Below are 19,378 nucleotides of genomic sequence, written 5' to 3' on the forward strand. Positions count from 1 at the left end.
GAAGGGAGCGTATATGTTCCATACAAAGGGCATTTAAGTGTGCGAGACGTGAATTTAAATTGTATTTATTTACAGAGGTATATTATGTCCCACTTCACGCTTCTCTAGTAAGTTTCGTCTGTGTGTGAAGACGCTGCAGGCAGCGGCGCAGTGTAAATCTGTAAATGAATATTCCGAAGTGAAGTAAACTTCAGCGGATTTCCCCTGCTCAGGGAGTAGGGAGCAATGCACACTGTGTAGGGAGCATGTCAGTCGGAACACAGTTCATGCACGGAGCTCACTTCTAACGAGATGATCTGAATCAGGTGTGTTAACAAAGAGAGACGTGCAAAACATGCAGAGCGGGGGTACACGAGGACTGGGATTGAGAACCGCTGGTCTAGAAAAATTATTATAAATACAACACGACGTAGATGGGTGCCGCCGTTGTGCCTACACTCATAGAAAATAATATATTTGAATTTTAAAGACGTGGCGCGACGCTGCGCTTCTCGTCCGGTGCGCGACCACCTGAAACGCGAAAGCGGATGATGTCAGGAAACAGTGGTTGCAATTTATTTAAACTCTGTTCCTGAGCATTTGACTGAGGACAGCTTCCACATCACGAGTGAGAAGTGCCGGATTCGCCAAAAGCTTTTGTTGAAAGACGGAGCAAGGGGGCATGGCAGTACTGAAACACCGTCTAAGCTGTTCGCCAATCACTACGCACCGGGACAGCTAACCAATCACAACACATTCTGTTTTTCAGAAGGTGGACCTTCATCAAAGCCGGAACTAATCGAGCCGTTTGTGCCAGCCTGGGGAGAGAGGTGTTGTAATAATGTAAATTATGTGAAAAATAATGCGTTTTTCGAACCACCGAGCATGAGAGCATGTTCTAGTACACCCCCAAAACAACATCAAGACTTTGTAAAAGAGCATAATAGGACACCTTTAAGGCATACGAAAATTATTTTCACAAGAAAAAAACATTTAAATATGTCATTTTGATGCTCAAAGATGAGTTTTAAAGGATACCATTTTTGACTACAGGGGGACTTTAAAAATAAAAACTTTGTCGTGCCAGCTAGCTGAAATAAAATAAGCTTGTGTTTTTTATATTTTATTTTCTATTTATTTTATGTCAGTTAAGATTTATTTTAAATAACAATTTTTTATATATACTTTCTTTATTTAAAATTCAGTTTTAGAAAATTCGTTGTGCGTTTTTGTCAGTTTAGTTTTTTATGTAAATAAATATGTCTAATTTTAAATTAATTTTTATTTCAGTTTTTTTAGGAACTCAAGTTTAACTAAATGAAAATGGAAAAAAGTAGCTGAAATAAAAATAAGTTTTATTTATTTATTTTATTTTATTTCAGTTTACATTTACTTTATTTCAAGTAACAAATATTTGTATTTTATATTTTCAGCTTTCATTTGACTTTTAGTTAAACTTTTGGTAATTTTGTTGTGTTTTTGTCAGTCTTAGTTTTTTTTTGTATTTGTAAATAATCATGTAGTTTAATTTTTATTTCAGTTTTAGTTATTTTAGTAAATCAAGTAACACTAAATGAAAACGTAATTTTTAAATGAAAACTTAATTTTATTACAAATAACGAAAATTTATTTTTATTTATGTAATTAATTATAATAATTCTGTGTCCCAGTGATCAATTTTTAATAAAAATAGCAGATTGTAACTTTACATGAAGGTCAGATTGAAACAGTTTTAGACACTTTGTATCTTCATGCCTTTTATCATTTATATTTGCTACTTTTTAAATGTCTTCTAAGTTTCAATGTTACTGTTTTTACTTGTTACTTTCAATCTTTAGCTGAGACTTCAGACTTCACAGAATATGAAAGTTTAAAACTATGATGATATAAACGTCAGAAATCAGAAAAATCATAAACAATGTCGTCACATGTTCTCCACCGCTTTTGTCACGACGACAGCAGGTGTTTCTGAAACAGGTGTTTCTCTCCGGCTGAGAGCCACATTCCCACAAACAAACACAACAATCATCCGCTGCTGGATCTCGTACGATATGAATTTGCTGAATTCGATAAGCGGCAGCGGGAGCCGTCATCTCTGGCAGTCCCGGCCGCCGAGCTTCACAAAACTAATCTTTGACTTCAGAAGAGCATCTGGATTCAATTACACACCGGCCGCCGAGATTTACATAGCAGAGAAAAAAAAACAATAACCGGAAATACAAACAGAAAAACTTTTACAAGTTACCTTTACAAGCTATTCAAGTTCTTTCACAAAAACACCTGCCTGTGTGTGTTTAAGGTGAGAGGAACATTTCACTCCAATCAAAAGAAATTATATTTTGCATAAATAAAAGGACCATTATGATTTTTTTTTTGCATTATTATTGCCTTATTTTCAGATCAAATCAGCACATTTGACCCATACATTCTCATCACTGTAATGTGTCCAGAGCTTGTCCTTTTCAGTTGTTGTAATTCTCATTATTCTCAGTGCTGAGTCAATAATAACTAAAGTAAAATATCAAATGCATATTAAGATTCATATGCATTTATATAAAAAATACTGTAATAAAATGTTTTACTTAAATTGGCATAAAAACATACATACTTTACAATTAAAATACATATATTTCTTACTGTTTGTTTTTTCCACAATACAGTAATACAAATTTGAAGGTAAAATGAGTTCATTGTCACGAAAATAACGTCACTATTTTCCTAAAATTCATTTACTTCATGCAAAACAGGGTTATTAGCATTAATTAAACCATGAAATAAACTTATATATATATGTTTATTTCATGATATACTCACTGCTCTTGAACTTTAAAAAAGATATAAAGACTATAGTGTTATTTGATTAGCAGAATTATTAAATTTCTGTATTCTAGCTGTAAATCACTGTTAGACCTGCCTGACATGCACCGTTTCTATATCTTTATTGTATAGTTGGCTATTTTGTGCTATTGCTTGTAATTTGATTTGCTCTTATTTTACAACTGACTATTTACTAGTTTTTAAAAATGTAGCCTATTAAATTTATATTGGTTAAGCTAGTAGTTATAGCACGTATCGAAACTGGAATCAAGGATTGTGAGGTATTATCTAGAATTTTGCTGTCATAACTGCCTGTTTTTTTTTTTCCCGTGGCTGGTAAAAATGTTTTTTTCTGTCACCGGCCATTGGCAGGTCAGGCAAAAACTTAGTTTTAGGCCATGTATATATATACATATAAAATTAAAATATATTTAAGTATGTTCAAATATATTTAAATATTTTTAATATTTTGAAATAAAATATAAAAAACTTACACTTGATTTAATTCAGCTAGTTGCCAGGGCAACTCATTTTCATTTAGTTTAAGTTGAAGTTCTAAACGAAATAAGAATTAAATAAACAAACTTAATCGATACAAATATAAAAGCAAAATTTTATTAAAAATATTAACAAAAACTATTATATCAGTGATATAAAAAAATGACACTTATGTAAAATATTATTTTTTTTCTGTTTATTTTGAGGTGCACGTGAAAAAATTCACGAATAAACAGAAAAAAATCTTAATATAAACTATATAAACTTGTATAAAACTTTTCTCAGTTATGACTGTTTTTTTTTCTTTCTTGTACAGGATGGAGTATTGACATGACACACACACAGACACACACACACACACACACACACACACACTCACACCCACACACACACACACACACACACACACACAATAGAAATGATGCATGAAATATAAAGGCAAATATCATACTTAAACATATCCTACATGTTCAAAAATGTAGGCATTCGGTTTTAGAGGTCAACTCAAAAGGTCAAGACGATTCAAACTCTTCCTCACTGCAGCAGTAGATGATTGTTAACAGTGACTGAAAACAGCGGCAGCTTTCAGTCTGTCAGCATCATGCACACATCAAATATCAGGCATACAGTAGCAGTTTCCATTGCTTTTCTATAAACACTGTAGACATGGTGTTAAAGTGATAGACACAGAATCCCAATAATCCTGCTCTGTCGTCTGCTTTTCTAATGTTGATCAAAGAAAAAAAACAATCACTCACTGCTCTTAAACTTTAAAAAAGATATAAAGACTATAGTGTTATTTGATTAGCAGAATTATTAAATTTCTGTATTCTAGCTGTAAATCACTGTTAGACCTGCCTGACATGCACCGTTTCTATATCTTTATTGTATAGTTGGCTATTTTGTGCTATTGCTTGTAATTTGATTTGCTCTTATTTTACAACTGACTATTTACTAGTTTTTAAAAATGTAGCCTATTAAATTTATATTGGTTAAGCTAGTAGTTGTAGCACGTATCGAAACTGGAATCAAGGATTGTGAGGTATTATCTAGAATTTTGCTGTCATAACTGCCTGTTTTTTTTTTTTCCGTGGCTGGTAAAACATATTTCTGTCACCGGCCATTGGCAGGTCAGGCAAAAACTTAGTTTTAGGCCATGTATATATACATATAAAATTGAAATATATTTAAGTATGTTAAAATATATTTAAATATTTTTAATATTTTGAAATAAAATATAAAAAACTTACACTTGATTTAATTCAGCTAGTTGCCAGGGCAACTCATTTTCATTTAGTTTAAGTTGAAGTTCTAAACGAAATAAGAATTAAATAAACAAACTTAATCGATACAAATATAAAAGCAAAATTTTATTAAAAATATTAACAAAAACTATTATATCAGTGATATAAAAAAATGACACTTATGTAAAATATTATTTTTTTTCTGTTTATTTTGAGGTGCACGTGAAAAAATTCACGAATAAACAGAAAAAAATCTTAATATAAACTATATAAACTTGTATAAAACTTTTCTCAGTTATGACTGTTTTTTTTTCTTTCTTGTACAGGATGGAGTATTGACATGACACACACACAGACACACACACACACACACACACACACACACACTCACACTCACTCACACACACACTTGCACACACACTAACACACACACACACACACACACACACTCACACTCACTCACACACACACTTGCACACACACTAACACACACACACACACACACACACACTCACACTCACTCACACACACACTTGCACACACACTAACACACACACACACACACACACACACTCACACTCACTCACACACACACTTGCACACACACTAACACACACACACACACACACACACACTCACACTCACTCACACACACACTTGCACACACACTAACACACACACACACACACACACACACTCACACTCACTCAAACACACACTCGCACACACACACACACACACACACAGAGACACACACACACACACACACTCACTCAAACACACACTCACACTCACTCAAACACACGCACACACACACAGAGACACACACTCGCTCACACACACACACACACACACACACACACACGCTCACACACTCACGCACGCACACTCTCACACACACAGAGTCTCTGTGTGTGTGTGTGTGTGTGTGTGTGTTAAGAGTGTGTGTGTGTGTCTCTGTGTGTGCGTGTATGTGTGTGTGAGTGTGTGTGCGCACATGTGAGTGAGTGAGTGCGTGCGTGCGTGCGTGCGTGCGTGCGTGCGTGCGTGAGTGAGTGAGTGAATGAGTGAATGAGTGAATGAGTGAGTGAGTGAGTGAGTGAGTGCGTGCGTGAGAGACGCTCACCGGCATCGTCTGTCCACCGTGGAGACTGTTAATCGCAGTCTGGGCTTCTGCATGACTGGAATACTTTACAAAAGCACAGCCTGTGGAGAGAAAGAAAGAATGAGAGAGAGGTTACTTAACTAGTCCAGTGAAGACTGAAAGATTTCATTAGTATCACGGTTTCCACAAAAATATATTACAGTAAGTATTGCTTCATAACCAGACCAAAAAAATAACTGAAGCCGTTCTGCTGATTCCACTGGAAGTGCTGTGTTTCCCTGCTGTGATCTGTGCTGTTTTTGATTTTGTTGGTTTGTTTGAAAGGACTGAATCTGAGTGAATTAGATGGATTCAAACAGATTTACCCATCATGACATCCCTACAGACAGAGAGTTAAAGCATTTACTACGGTAACAAACTCCGAGACTGACCCAAATCCTTCACATACACGTTAATTATAATGACTGTAATAACTAACATAAACTCTTTTTGGAAATGCAATTTTTTAATATATTTTAAGAAACGTGTGTGTGTGTGTATGTGTGTGTCTGAACGCTTTAACTTTTCCAGAGAGAATAACCGGAGAAGGTTTGCCAGGAGCCGCAGAGAGCCATAAAGAGGAAACACGGCACAAACATCCATCTAACAAACCCACAATCATCAAACCCTCCTGACCCCAAACGCCCAGCAGCTGGCCCGCAATTCATGCGCTTGGACGCCAGAAAATGACTTTTAATCTCCACAAACAAGATGCATTAATGCCGGAGAGAGTGCCACACTTTCATGAGACAGAACGACACTTCAGAAGATGAGAAAGCCTTTAGACATGACAGCGCACGTTTGAGGGTTTCAAATCTGATGGTTAGGGAAAACGCTCCGAAAATCCCTTTTTGATTCGAGGAGAAACATTTGGACGTGAATCCATCTGAGCAGCAGTGATGCTATCTTAACCAGCGCAGCTAAAGCTTCATTATTCAGGACAGAAATCCAGCCGAGCTACGAGTGAAAAGAGAAAGAGAAACAGTTGCAGCTGCAGTTTCCAACATCATTTACAGTCTCAAGACCACCAGACACATGCCACACACACTGCCTATAGAAAAGAAAATCATAAATGAGATATTTTCAAAATCCTAAATGTTTCACCCAGACAGAAATATGATTAAATGGAGAGCAAGTGAAGTTCTTGTTTCTCAGATGTTTCTCCCGAGAAAAAGCAACCCAGTAATCTCACGTGTCTCCATGTTAAAGCAAAAATAATGTCTGTATCCAAACAAGTTTCAAACACTTCCGCCAATCAATCAAACAGATAGTCCCGGCTCAAACTGAACGTGATTGGTTGAGTCAGAAGAGGACGTCATGCCAATCAAACTAACAGATTAATGTTCTGAAAGCGTCACGGCTTTTGTTAGTGTCTCTGAACATGAAACTGAGCCCACAAACCATCTGAACATCTAAACATTACAAATGTCATCTTTAAAGGGACTCTGAACATTAAACTGAATGAAAAAATGGATTTACTCTGAAGCAATTTTCACTCAGAAATCACTAGTGTGATTAATTTCACAAATAATTAGCACGTAACACATTGAAATTCTGAAGCAATGTAAAAAAAAAAAAAATGTAAAAAGATATTTCCGAGTGAAAATCATTCCTACAATATTTTAGTGAAGGAAAAACTGAAATAATATTTTCTTGTGAAATGTACACCAATGATATTTGTAATATTTGCAAACTTTAATAAATCATTTTTACAGTGCAGTAAGTGTTTGAACATCTAAAACAATGACACGCATCGACTTTAAGGGCTTCAGGTTGAATTAATAGCAGAAAATAGTGGAGAAGAATTAAAAAAGTAACTTCAGTTCTCTCAAACACCACAAAAGCTGCAACTACACACACACACCACTGATGCACCTTGATGAAACACACGTCTTTATCCAACAGGCATAAAGGCTTTTTATGAGTCAATAACTATAAATACAACCACAGCAGTGAAAGTGTTTGTGCCGTTTGCTTCATTCAGAACAGATACTAGTTATTTAGTGATCAGCAGCATAAAGAGAGATGATGATGAAGAAGCGGAGAAAGGGAGAGAAGAAGAGGGTGAGAAAGTGAAGGTGTGAGTAGAGTGAGAAAGACATACACTATGTCTGAAATAACATGCTACTGTACTACTTTAACTACTGCTGCAGTATGTAGAGTACAGTGTGTTAATGATCTCTACTGAAAACGGGATGATTTACACATTTGACAAAATGTGCATTGATGCAACATCTATTTCCAGCGTGATAAATCATCTCTTTTTTGACTAATTATTTTAATTGGACAGTTGAGACATTTTATTTTTTTGCACACAATTATAAATTCCTGTGTATTCCAAGGTCATGGGTTCGATTCCCAGGGAATGCATGAAGTGATGAAATGCATACCTTGATTAAAAAACTTTGGATGAAAGCATCTGACAAATGCATAAATGCAACATAAATTTCCAACTGGATGAAGGTTAAATTTAGGTTAAATTCCTCACGTTAATTTTTTCACATGATCCCAGTCTATTGCATAATTTATTAGGTAAGTAAAAGTTATTTAGAGTTGAAAAGGTGTTTAATTTTGTGTCCCAGTTCATTCTTCACATTGGAAATTGTAGAGTCACGTCAAGAGCTCTGCGTTACTGCACGCTGCACATTCGAATAAACGCCCTGAATACAGAATATTCACATACTATGCACGGTTTATATACTGCATACTTCAAAAATAGTACAAGTAGCATGGTCATATGATTTTCCAAACACACCTAAATATGAAAAATCAATAAGAGAGCTTTTGAGGTTTGTCTGTAGACATTCAGAGTCACAAGACAGACAGATATTAAGTGTGTTTACATGCACAAGATTATACAAGACTACTACTTAAACTATTGCTAATTAATACACACCTAGAGTTTTAATTGTTATCCCAACTTTGCTTTTCATGTAAATGTAATCAGCTTATTCAATATGCATGTCTTGTAATACAATTTTATATTATTAACATTTATTTTTAAATATATATAATAATAATATAAATATTTTGTATACATATTTTATACATAATTATAAATATTTTAATTATTTAATTTTATTTATTATTTTAATAAGATTTTCACCGGCAATACACCAAAGATTGATAAGACGTTCTCTTTATAAAAAAAAAAAAATGGATGTAATCCCATATACTTTTGCTGGAAAACAACAGCACATGAACAAAACATTACTAGTTTAATTATAATTATCAACTAACTCTAAACAATGTTTCCAAGTCATTCTCAAAATCCATATTAGCCAGCTAGATAATGTCGAAGTCACAGTCAGAAGACTGATACATGCATCAAACCAAACGGGCTGATTCATATGTAAACCTTAAAGCAGGTTTTCATAGCGAGTCGATTTGAACAGTCATGTGTTTGAGTAACAGAGGCTGAACGTGGGTCAATGGCGGTGTGTCAGAGAGTTGTGTCGGTGCTGACCCTTACTGGCCCCATCAGGCCCCCGCAGCACGGTGCACTCCTCTATCTGACCGAACGACTCGAACAGCCGTCGCACATCTTCTTCACTCTGCTGCTTCCCCAGCATGCCCACAAACAGCTTCCGGTCTTCTGAGAGAGAGAGAGAGAGAGAGAGAGAGAGAGAGAGAGAGAGAGAGAGAGAGAGAGAGAGAAAATACACAGTATTAAGATAAGACCTTTGCTTTACAGGAATTATGTGTGATTAAGTTCCATTTTATCCAAACATCTGTTAAAACACTGAAAACACACACATGCATTTTCAATCACTCACTTTCTCATGCGTACTTACAATTCTCTGTAACTAGGTGTGTTTACATTGTATCATGACTTAAATATTTAACACAATGTGCTAAGGGAAACAACAATGCTGGTGCACAAACTGGCTTGATACAGTGCTAGCATCTACAGATGCAAACATTTGCATAATAATTACTGAAATGCTGGACAAATAATCCTATTTCACCAATAATCTCCATCAAATCAGTGTGATGTGATTTCTCCCTGTGGCCACACACACAATGTTTTCTGCCTCATTGAAATTGGTGGTTTAACGAAGCATGAACGTTTGGGCAGTTTGATTGATTGAGTAATGGTTTAGCTGTTTGTGTGTGTGTATATGTGTGCACAAATGGCAGAGATATGGCTAAAACAGCTGATATACAAATACGGCTGAGATACAGCTGAGACACAGATGAGATATCACTGAGATAGAACTGAGATATGGCTGGGATATAGCTAAGATACGACTGAGATATAAATTAGATATAGCTGAGATATAATTGGGATATGGCGGAGATATAACTGAGAAACGGCTCAGATATAACTGACATATAGCTGAGACACAGCTGATATACAAATATGGCTGAGCTACAGCTGAGATACAGCTGAGATGCAACTGAGATAGAACTGAGATATGGCTGAGATACAACTGAGATATATATGGCTTATGGCCGAGATATAGCTAAAATACGGCTGAGATATAGCTGAGATATGGCTGAGATATAGCTGAGATATAATTGAGATACGACTGAGATATACCTGAGAAACGGCTGAGATATGGCTGAGACACAGCTGATATACAAATATGGCTAAGATATGGCTGAGATATAACTGAGATATGGCTGAGATATAGCTGAGATATAATTGAGATACGACTGAGATATACCTGAGAAACGGCTGAGATATAACTGACATATAGCTGAGACACAGCTGATATACAAATATGGCTGAGCTATAGCTGAGATACAGCTAAGATGCAACTGAGATAGAACTGAGATATGGCTGAGATACAACTGAGATATACAGGTGCATCTCAATAAATTAGAATGTCGTGGAAAAGTTCATTTATTTCAGTAATTCAACTCAAATTGTGAAACTCGCGTATTAAATAAATTAAATGCACACAGACTGAACATACAAATATGGCTAAGATATGGCTGAGATATAGCTGAGATAGAACTGAGATATGGCTGAGATATAGCTGAAATTCACACATTCACATAGAAAAGTTATTTTAAATTGTAATAATATATATATTTTTTAAATGCAGCCTCGGTGAGCAGAAGAGACTTCCTTAAAGAACATGAAAAAAAAACAATAACTACAGATAGATAGATAGATAGATAGATATGATCTGTTTAAAGAATAAAGAGAGATAAAGCAGCGTGGTGGATGTGTGTCACTTCAGTGGGCAACTGGGTCAGCAGTGTGTGTGTATGTGTGTGTGTGTGTGTGTGTGTGTGTGTGTGTGTGTGTCAGCGATCAGTCTTACCAGTGTAAAATTCACTAGTGTTACTGTCATCATTAAACAGGTCATATAACAATTACAGGATTCTTCCTGATCTCTGATGAGTCTGATGCAGTATGTAGAAATACTTTTTTAAAACCCATACATCACAAACACGACAAATACATCAGATCTGACAACACAACCACAACACGTGTATATGAGCGCTGTTACCTATTTAATTTGCAAAGACCTTAGCCAATTTATATAGAGAAGTCTTAAAGGTACAGTACACAGCCTGTGTGATTGTAAGGATCAGACAATTACTGTGAAAACCTAAATTATGACTGTAATGATGCACTAACATTAAAAGTGGACCTCAAGGGAAAAATAAGAGTTTAATACAGCATCAGCTGTGTTACATCATGAATGCATGAATATTATAATCTGTTCACTGTAAAGCCTGTCTTCCTCTCTGTACTCTCGATCGGGGACCGGGGCTCCGCACACATCAGGGGCCACTCGCGCACCCCATGTCAGCTTTACAAGCTTAATTAACTAGCCATAAGCGCAATAATGACCGTTTCCGACATGTTAGTCTACGCTGAGATAAATTAAATTAGCCACAGAGGATGCTGGAAGTTCCTGGAGCGTTCCTCAGGGACAGATGAGAGAGAAATTGAATTTACAGTCCGTTATCTTTTCATTCCCAGACCCAGACCTATGAGTTATATATTCACCATCTCGGCGTCCGTGGCGCTCACGCTCATGTACAGGAGATGGATCACTATTAATTAGCGTTCACGCCTGACCTGAGCCACACTTTAGGCTGAGATAGAACTGAGATATGGCTGAGATATAGCTGAAATTCACACATTCACATAGAAAAGTTATTTTAAATTGTAATAATATATATATTTTTTAAATGCAGCCTCGGTGAGCAGAAGAGACTTCCTTAAAGAACATGAAAAAAAAACAATAACTACAGATAGATAGATAGATATGATCTGTTTAAAGAATAAAGAGAGATAAAGCAGCGTGGTGGATGTGTGTCACTTCAGTGGGCAACTGGGTCAGCAGTGTGTGTGTATGTGTGTGTGTGTGTGTGTGTCAGCGATCAGTCTTACCAGTGTAAAATTCACTAGTGTTACTGTCATCATTAAACAGGTCATATAACAATTACAGGATTCTTCCTGATCTCTGATGAGTCTGATGCAGTATGTAGAAATACTTTTTTAAAACCCATACATCACAAACACGACAAATACATCAGATCTGACAACACAACCACAACACGTGTATATGAGCGCTGTTACCTATTTAATTTGCAAAGACCTTAGCCAATTTATATAGAGAAGTCTTAAAGGTACAGTACACAGCCTGTGTGATTGTAAGGATCAGACAATTACTGTGAAAACCTAAATTATGACTGTAATGATGCACTAACATTAAAAGTGGACCTCAAGGGAAAAATAAGAGTTTAATACAGCATCAGCTGTGTTACATCATGAATGCATGAATATTATAATCTGTTCACTGTAAAGCCTGTCTTCCTCTCTGTACTCTCGATCGGGGACCGGGGCTCCGCACACATCAGGGGCCACTCGCGCACCCCATGTCAGCTTTACAAGCTTAATTAACTAGCCATAAGCGCAATAATGACCGTTTCCGACATGTTAGTCTACGCTGAGATAAATTAAATTAGCCACAGAGGATGCTGGAAGTTCCTGGAGCGTTCCTCAGGGACAGATGAGAGAGAAATTGAATTTACAGTCCGTTATCTTTTCATTCCCAGACCCAGACCTATGAGTTATATATTCACCATCTCGGCGTCCGTGGCGCTCACGCTCATGTACAGGAGATGGATCACTATTAATTAGCGTTCACGCCTGACCTGAGCCACACTTTAGAGATGCTCGACTGCAAAGTGCAGCTCTATGGCATAATAACCAACGCTGATCTCAGACGCTTTGATGTCACTCATCAGACAGACACACACACACACACCTGCACTTCAGAGGGACTCACTTCTGTTTAAATTAAAACATATACTGTATATACTGTACTATGTGCAGCATCTGTTCTGTACACCAGAAAATACTATGACTTACAAAAACAAACTAAAATAATGCACTTATATTGTCTATGGAGCAGAAATAGGCAGCTTGAATGCAGCTTTTACACAAATCTGTTAGTACTGGCATTGATAAATTCTGAATAATCAGATATCATTATCGGCAGAAAAATGTAGTAACGTTGAATCCATAATATAATTCTATTGCACCCACAATCACAACTGAAAACGACTAAACATTTAGGGAGGGATAAAAGGAAAAGTGATTGATTTCTAACACAAAGAAGAAATCAAACAGGATCATATAAGACAAAACAAGTGCATCACTGCGGCACAATAATCGCTTATTTCAATGATGTTGTTTTCTTAATCACTGGAAGATACAATTGTAATTGTGTCCTAACAATAGACTCATATTAACATTTAAGACTTGTGGCTCTATTTTGAAAATATTTTAATGTTTATTCTAATGTAATAGAAGTGCCAGAACAGTTCACAGTATAAACAACTATCACAAAATCCTCTCAATATAAGTCACTGTGATCGGCTGATCATGGTGTTGAGTAGATAATGAATGCAAATGATGTGTGCAAATTGATCTGAATGCATCAAACTGCTTAAAGTAAACTATTTATTACAAAGCAAACAACTCATCCACTCTGACTTCATCAGTTCTGGTCACCAAATGTGAAAAACTGCCCCAAACGTGGACTGAAATCTGAAAGTTTGTCTGATAATGTCGTCTAGACTGAGTCAAATATTCTCTTCAATCACTCGTGTCTCATCGCTGTCCGTCTCTCAGCGTGTCGTGTCTTTCTGCAGAGCAAATGGTCTGGAAAATAAGAACCTGTCAGTGACCGTGTCCAATAGATGGCCTCGTAACGTGAACACAGAAAAAAGAAATAAAGAAATCTAGAGTCATCTGACAGCTGGGTATCCGAGAGTCTTTTCACTGAAGCCAAATGAATGGATGCACAAACAGCATCAGCAGAGCAGAGTAATGAAGAACGTGCGCTGATGTCTGATGTGCTGAAGGATGTTCGTGCTGCTGCTGCTGCTCTCTTTTGGGTTTGTGAGTAAATGACGACAGAACGCACATATTCAGACTTTTAAACTATATTCTCTCTCCTGCCTTTGTTTTCAAATGCGTTGTTCCACCAAAAAATGAGAGTTTGGTGGTTTATATGTTGTTACTATCACCAGAAACTTGCACAAAATTGTACGGAAGCTTTTTTCCATCATGGGATAAAAAAATATATATATAATAAAAAAAAATAAAGAAGGTAATTTTGACTTTATCTCAAAATTCACAATTCTGACTTCAGAGAAAAAGAGTCAGATATCTGTTTATATCTCTCAATTCTGTTTTATTTATTTATTTTATTATTATATTTTTTTTGCCTTGGAATTAAAAATAAAAAAAGGTCATTGCAAGTTTTCAGCTCACAGTAAAGAGTCAGGGTTGTGAGATATAAACTCAGAATTGCGAGAGATAAACTCTTTTTTTCTGTGAATTCTGAGTTTACATCTCAATTCAGTTTTTGGTTTCCGACACAGAATAAAAAACAACAAAGGTAACTACAACTTTTTATCTCACAATCTGGACTTTTGAATTTTATTTTCTGAATTCTGAGGGGAAAAAAATAATTGTGAGATAAACAAACAAAAAACAGAACTGCAAAACATACACATTTTTTCTGTGAATTTTGAGTTATATATAGATACCTCTATTGTTTTTGTTGTTGTTGTTGTTGATGACACAGAATTAATAATAAACAAAAGTAATTACAAGTTTTTAGCTCACAATTTGGACTTCTGAATTTCTGAATTCTGAGAAAAAAAGTCAGAATTGCAAGAATTAACCCCCCCCCATAATTCATCATAATTGTGAGAAATAAAAATAAATAAAAAAGAAAAGTAATGCGAGATATAAGCTCTTTTCTGAGTCTGCATCTTGCAGTTGTGTTTTTTAATTGCCACGGTCATTCAAACAGCTGTCATATAAAATTAAATATACTATTTTTCTAATCCATTTCTTACTCATTAGAGTCTTAAAACATCAAACTACCCAGAGTTCTGTGCGAATGCTCAAAAACGTCTCATCTGACCGAAATCAGATCCGCCTGCTGACGTACAGGACGAGGAATAATCACAGCAGCTTTAATATTTACACATTTGTGTTTGAAAACCTTGTTGGCACATCGCTCATCAATTCTGGTTTTAAATATTTGTCTTTGATTTCGGCTCATTAAAACCACCAGAGCCTCATTAATTCAAATATTTAGTCAATTAAAGCCTGAATCCTGTATAAATTAGGGAAATAAAACGGCGGGGAAACCCAAACAGATTAAACCATTTTCCTCTCCCTCCAATAAATGATAAATTCAACCAGAAATGAAACTTCTGTCATCATTTATGTTATTTTTTTCCATTTTTTGGACACAAAAGCAGCAGCTCTTTTCCCATATAATGAAACGGGCCATTTTTACACAGTTAACAAAATATATCTGTCATCAGAATCTGATTAGATCTAGCTGTCTGTTTATAAACAGCAAATACGTTCCCTTTCATGGGAACTTCGAACTGTGTCCTCTAGGGGTCGCTATGGGGAAACCTAGAGGACGCAGTGTCTCGTTCCCTACTCAGGGAACCATGGTTACATAAGTAACCCGAGACGATTTTTTTGTAGACTGGAAATGTTAAAAAAAGTCTTAAACGCCTGAAATCATAGGCTGAGGTTTAATTAGTGCTTCTTCGATGGTGTGTTTTATTTTCTATTTCACACGAGATAAACTACAATTACAACAGTGCTGGACTAACAATATGCATTTCTCATTTTTAATGGATACTGATATCAATTCTTCAATCTCAAGATCAATCTTTTAGTTTATGCTGTTTTCTGTTGATGCGTGAACTTCGCTAAACATGATTTGTAGTGCACTTGCAATCCAATAATCACAATAAGCTAAATCTGTCATGAAAACAAGTTTTTATTACAGCCACCGTTTAAATCTTTATATTTCAACAACAAATTAGAGTGGAAACATAATTCTGTTATAAAAAAGTTGACAAAAACTGCTTCATGTGCTCATTTTTTTCTATTTGAGTATGTGTTATTATTAAATAAGTTTGTTTAATTATTGATTATTAAATAAAATTTATTTTTGATTTCAGTTTTTGTCAAAGTGCATCCTGAATTTTTGGTTTTGGCCCAGAATTTTCATTTTGATGCGCCGCTAGTTTTTTCTTCTTTCACTAAAGCCTCCATAAGTGAAAGAAATAACATTTAGGAGACATTAACACCTGGATAACCACAAAATAAAAAAATAATGACAAATAAAACAAAAATGTAAATTCAGCAAATTGATAATATTCATAAAAAATTTATTTGTATGACTTGATAAAATAATTGATGAATAATAATTAATTTAAAAATGATAAAAATTATAAAAATGTGAGTATGACATGATATTTAAATTTGTATATTGTCTGCTTTTTATATAATTTATCCGTTTAAGATAGATCAAATAAAAATAATGCAAATTTGGCGAATGTATAAGAATTTACATAAAAGTTAAACTAGGATTGATAAAATTAACAATTGTTAATTCATAAAAAAATATAAAAAATGGTATGAAGTGATATTTTTAATTTGTCAATAGTCTATTGTGTTATCTATTATTGATCAGCTTCTCTAAAAATACAAAATAATGATAAATAAAACAAATAATGCATTTTAGCAAATTGATAATATTCATAAAAATATTACATGACTAATAAAATAATTGATAAATAATAATTGATTAATTAAAAATGTATTATAAAAATGTGATGTGAAGTGATATTTTTGATTTGTCTATTGTGTTTTCTACGTATTTTCTTATATTCATAAAATATAAATTTGTAATGACAATAATAAATTAAAAATGTGATTATGAAGTGATATTTTAATTAGTCTATTGTTTTTTATCTTCTTCTCAGACGAGGACAGACCACACACATCTCAAGAGATCTCAACGATGTCTCAAACTGTGCTCAGACACCAAAGTCTCAATCAGCTGTCTGACCCGTTAGGAATTACTCGAATCATGTTCATCGAGAATCAACTCCTCACGGATCGGATCCGTCACTCCTGCTGACCAACCAGTGGCGGCGCTAGGGCGGGGCTATAGCCCCATCAGAAACTTGCTTAGCCCCGGCACAGCCCCCCAAGTATTTCCTACGTCAGTCAATTCACTATAGAGAAAGTGAAAGTAAAAAAACGGACTTTCTAATGCTTCATTAACGGCGCATATTCTCTGAGACAACGAGAGACGAAACTACTTCAACATATGCTGATAACTGTCTTAAAGGAGACATATTATGCCCATTTTTACAATATGTAATATAAGTCTCAGGTGTCCCCAGAATGTGTCTGTGAAGTTTCAGCTCAAAATACCCCACAGATCATTTATTATATCATTCTGAAAATGCCTATTTTGAGTGGAAGCAGAAACATGCATTTTTATCATTTTATCAATAAGATCAAAATAACGGTGCTATGGGTAGAAATGTGCAGATTAAGGGGCGGTAATATTATAATGGGATCCCTTTGCCACGTCACCAAGGGATGAAATCAGACGCGCTGGTTTTCTCAGACACTTGCAGAAAAAGGCTTCCCAAAACTAAGTTACTGGGTTAATCTTTTTCACGTTTCCTTGGTTGGTAGATGCACCGAGGACCTGATTATAGCGCTTAACACCTGGAAAAGTCAGATTTTCATGATATCTCACCTCATCGGTGCATGAAATAAAGCTGCTCTTAATTTTCATTGATGACTGCAGTGTTAATTATTTTAATTATAGGCCTATAATTCATTACATACATTAATAGACTTGATTAAAAAAAACAAAAACTTTTAAAAAACATTTTCAATGAGGAGTAAGCTAATAGCCTAAACTTTAATTATCCTCACAGCGCGTCATGCGGTGATTGTGGGGCAATAATTCCATGTAATTTAATAATAAAAGTAACCTAATGATAAGGCCTAATAATAAGAAGAATGTAACATGCCTACATTAATTGGAAATTCTAAATCCTCTTAATATTGCCAATTTTTTATGCTTTTGACAATATCTCTGGCTATATCGTCGACACATGATACGACAGCACGGGGAGGTTATCGCGTCCGCTATGCCACTCTGTGGAAATAGTTGTATGAATTGTCGGCACTTTATCTATTGTAAAAAATGGTTAGAATTTACCATGTTTTCCTGCCAGTTTGCATTGAGAGTGACTGACACTTGATGGTCAGAAAAAAATGACTAAACATATGTGCAAAATAAATAATACTATATATATTAATACTTTCTCTCTTTTCTATGTGTGCTTACAAATTGCATTTGTAAGTGTCATATTTGGCAGTTGGCATCAGCAGTTATATTACTAATAACAGTGGCATATGAGAAGTTTAATACCACAGAATTTTTTTTTTAATTTGCCTTTTTCGAAGCTGCTGTAGGCTATATAAAAACACAAGGTGGCTGAATTTGCATGCTGTTTAGATAGCTGAAGCTTATAGGCGTTCATTACTTTCACTCAATTTAATTAGTTTTTTAGCCCCCCCTAAGCCCCCCCAAAAAAAAAATCCTGGAGCCGCCACTGTAATATTATCAATAATTATTATATTAATATTTATTAATAGAATTTTTTTTTAAATTTGCCTTTTTCGAAGCTGCTGTAGGCTATATAAAAACACAAGGTGGCTGAATTTGCATGCTGTTTAGATAGCTGAAGCTTATAGGCGTTCATTACTTTCACTCAATTTAATTAGTTTTTTAGCCCCCCCTTAGCACCCCCAACAAAAAAATCCTGGAGCCGCCACTGTGACCAACAAAACCGCCTGTAAAACCACAAGCAGAAGTAGAGAATGAAGAGCAGGTGCAGGTCAACACAGATGCTGCTACAAACATACGGCGAGTGCTTTCAGGACAACCAGGTGCTCTGAATCCAGTCGAACCGACACCACATCACCTGCCGCTTCAGCCGTTAACGGCACGTGTTATTACGGTTAACGGTGGCAACCTGCGGCTCCTTTGATCCGAGCCGAGTCATGGCGAACCGCGGAGGCCCGAACATATGGAGAGTTAATGGAGGCAAGTGACCTAAATTAACGGCCACTCCAACACAAGCAGTCACTCACCATGTGTGTGTGTGTGTGTGAGAGAGAGAGAGAGAGAGAGAGAGAGAAAGAAGGTTAATTACCTCCTCGTCCTTCACTGTCGGCCGGTTTCACCTGGATGGGCCGGTTCATCTGAATAAGAAAGAGAGAAAGATGTTAGAACAGCAAGTGTGTGAGTGAGAGAGAGAGAGAGAGAGAGAGAGAGAGAGAGAGAGAGAAAGTGTGTGTGTG

The 19,378-nt window shown here is 35.6% G+C and overlaps 1 protein-coding gene across 1 annotated transcript in view; it reads right to left on the reverse strand.

The window, feature by feature from the left end:
- The window catches only part of LOC107553346 (CUGBP Elav-like family member 4), a 125,864-nt gene that overhangs the window by 35,919 nt on the left and 70,567 nt on the right, over nucleotides 1–19,378 (reverse strand). The window contains exons 4-5 of the mRNA XM_016235547.1: nucleotides 9,149–9,277; nucleotides 5,665–5,744 (exon numbers count right to left, since the gene is read on the reverse strand). Of these exons, the coding sequence (XP_016091033.1) occupies nucleotides 5,665–5,744; nucleotides 9,149–9,277 (209 nt within the window). The remainder of the gene's footprint in view (nucleotides 1–5,664; nucleotides 5,745–9,148; nucleotides 9,278–19,378) is intronic.

This window comes from Sinocyclocheilus grahami, unplaced genomic scaffold, assembly GCF_001515645.1.
Source record: "Sinocyclocheilus grahami isolate Dianchi unplaced genomic scaffold, SAMN03320097.WGS_v1.1 scaffold471.1, whole genome shotgun sequence".
NCBI lineage: Eukaryota > Metazoa > Chordata > Actinopteri > Cypriniformes > Cyprinidae > Sinocyclocheilus > Sinocyclocheilus grahami.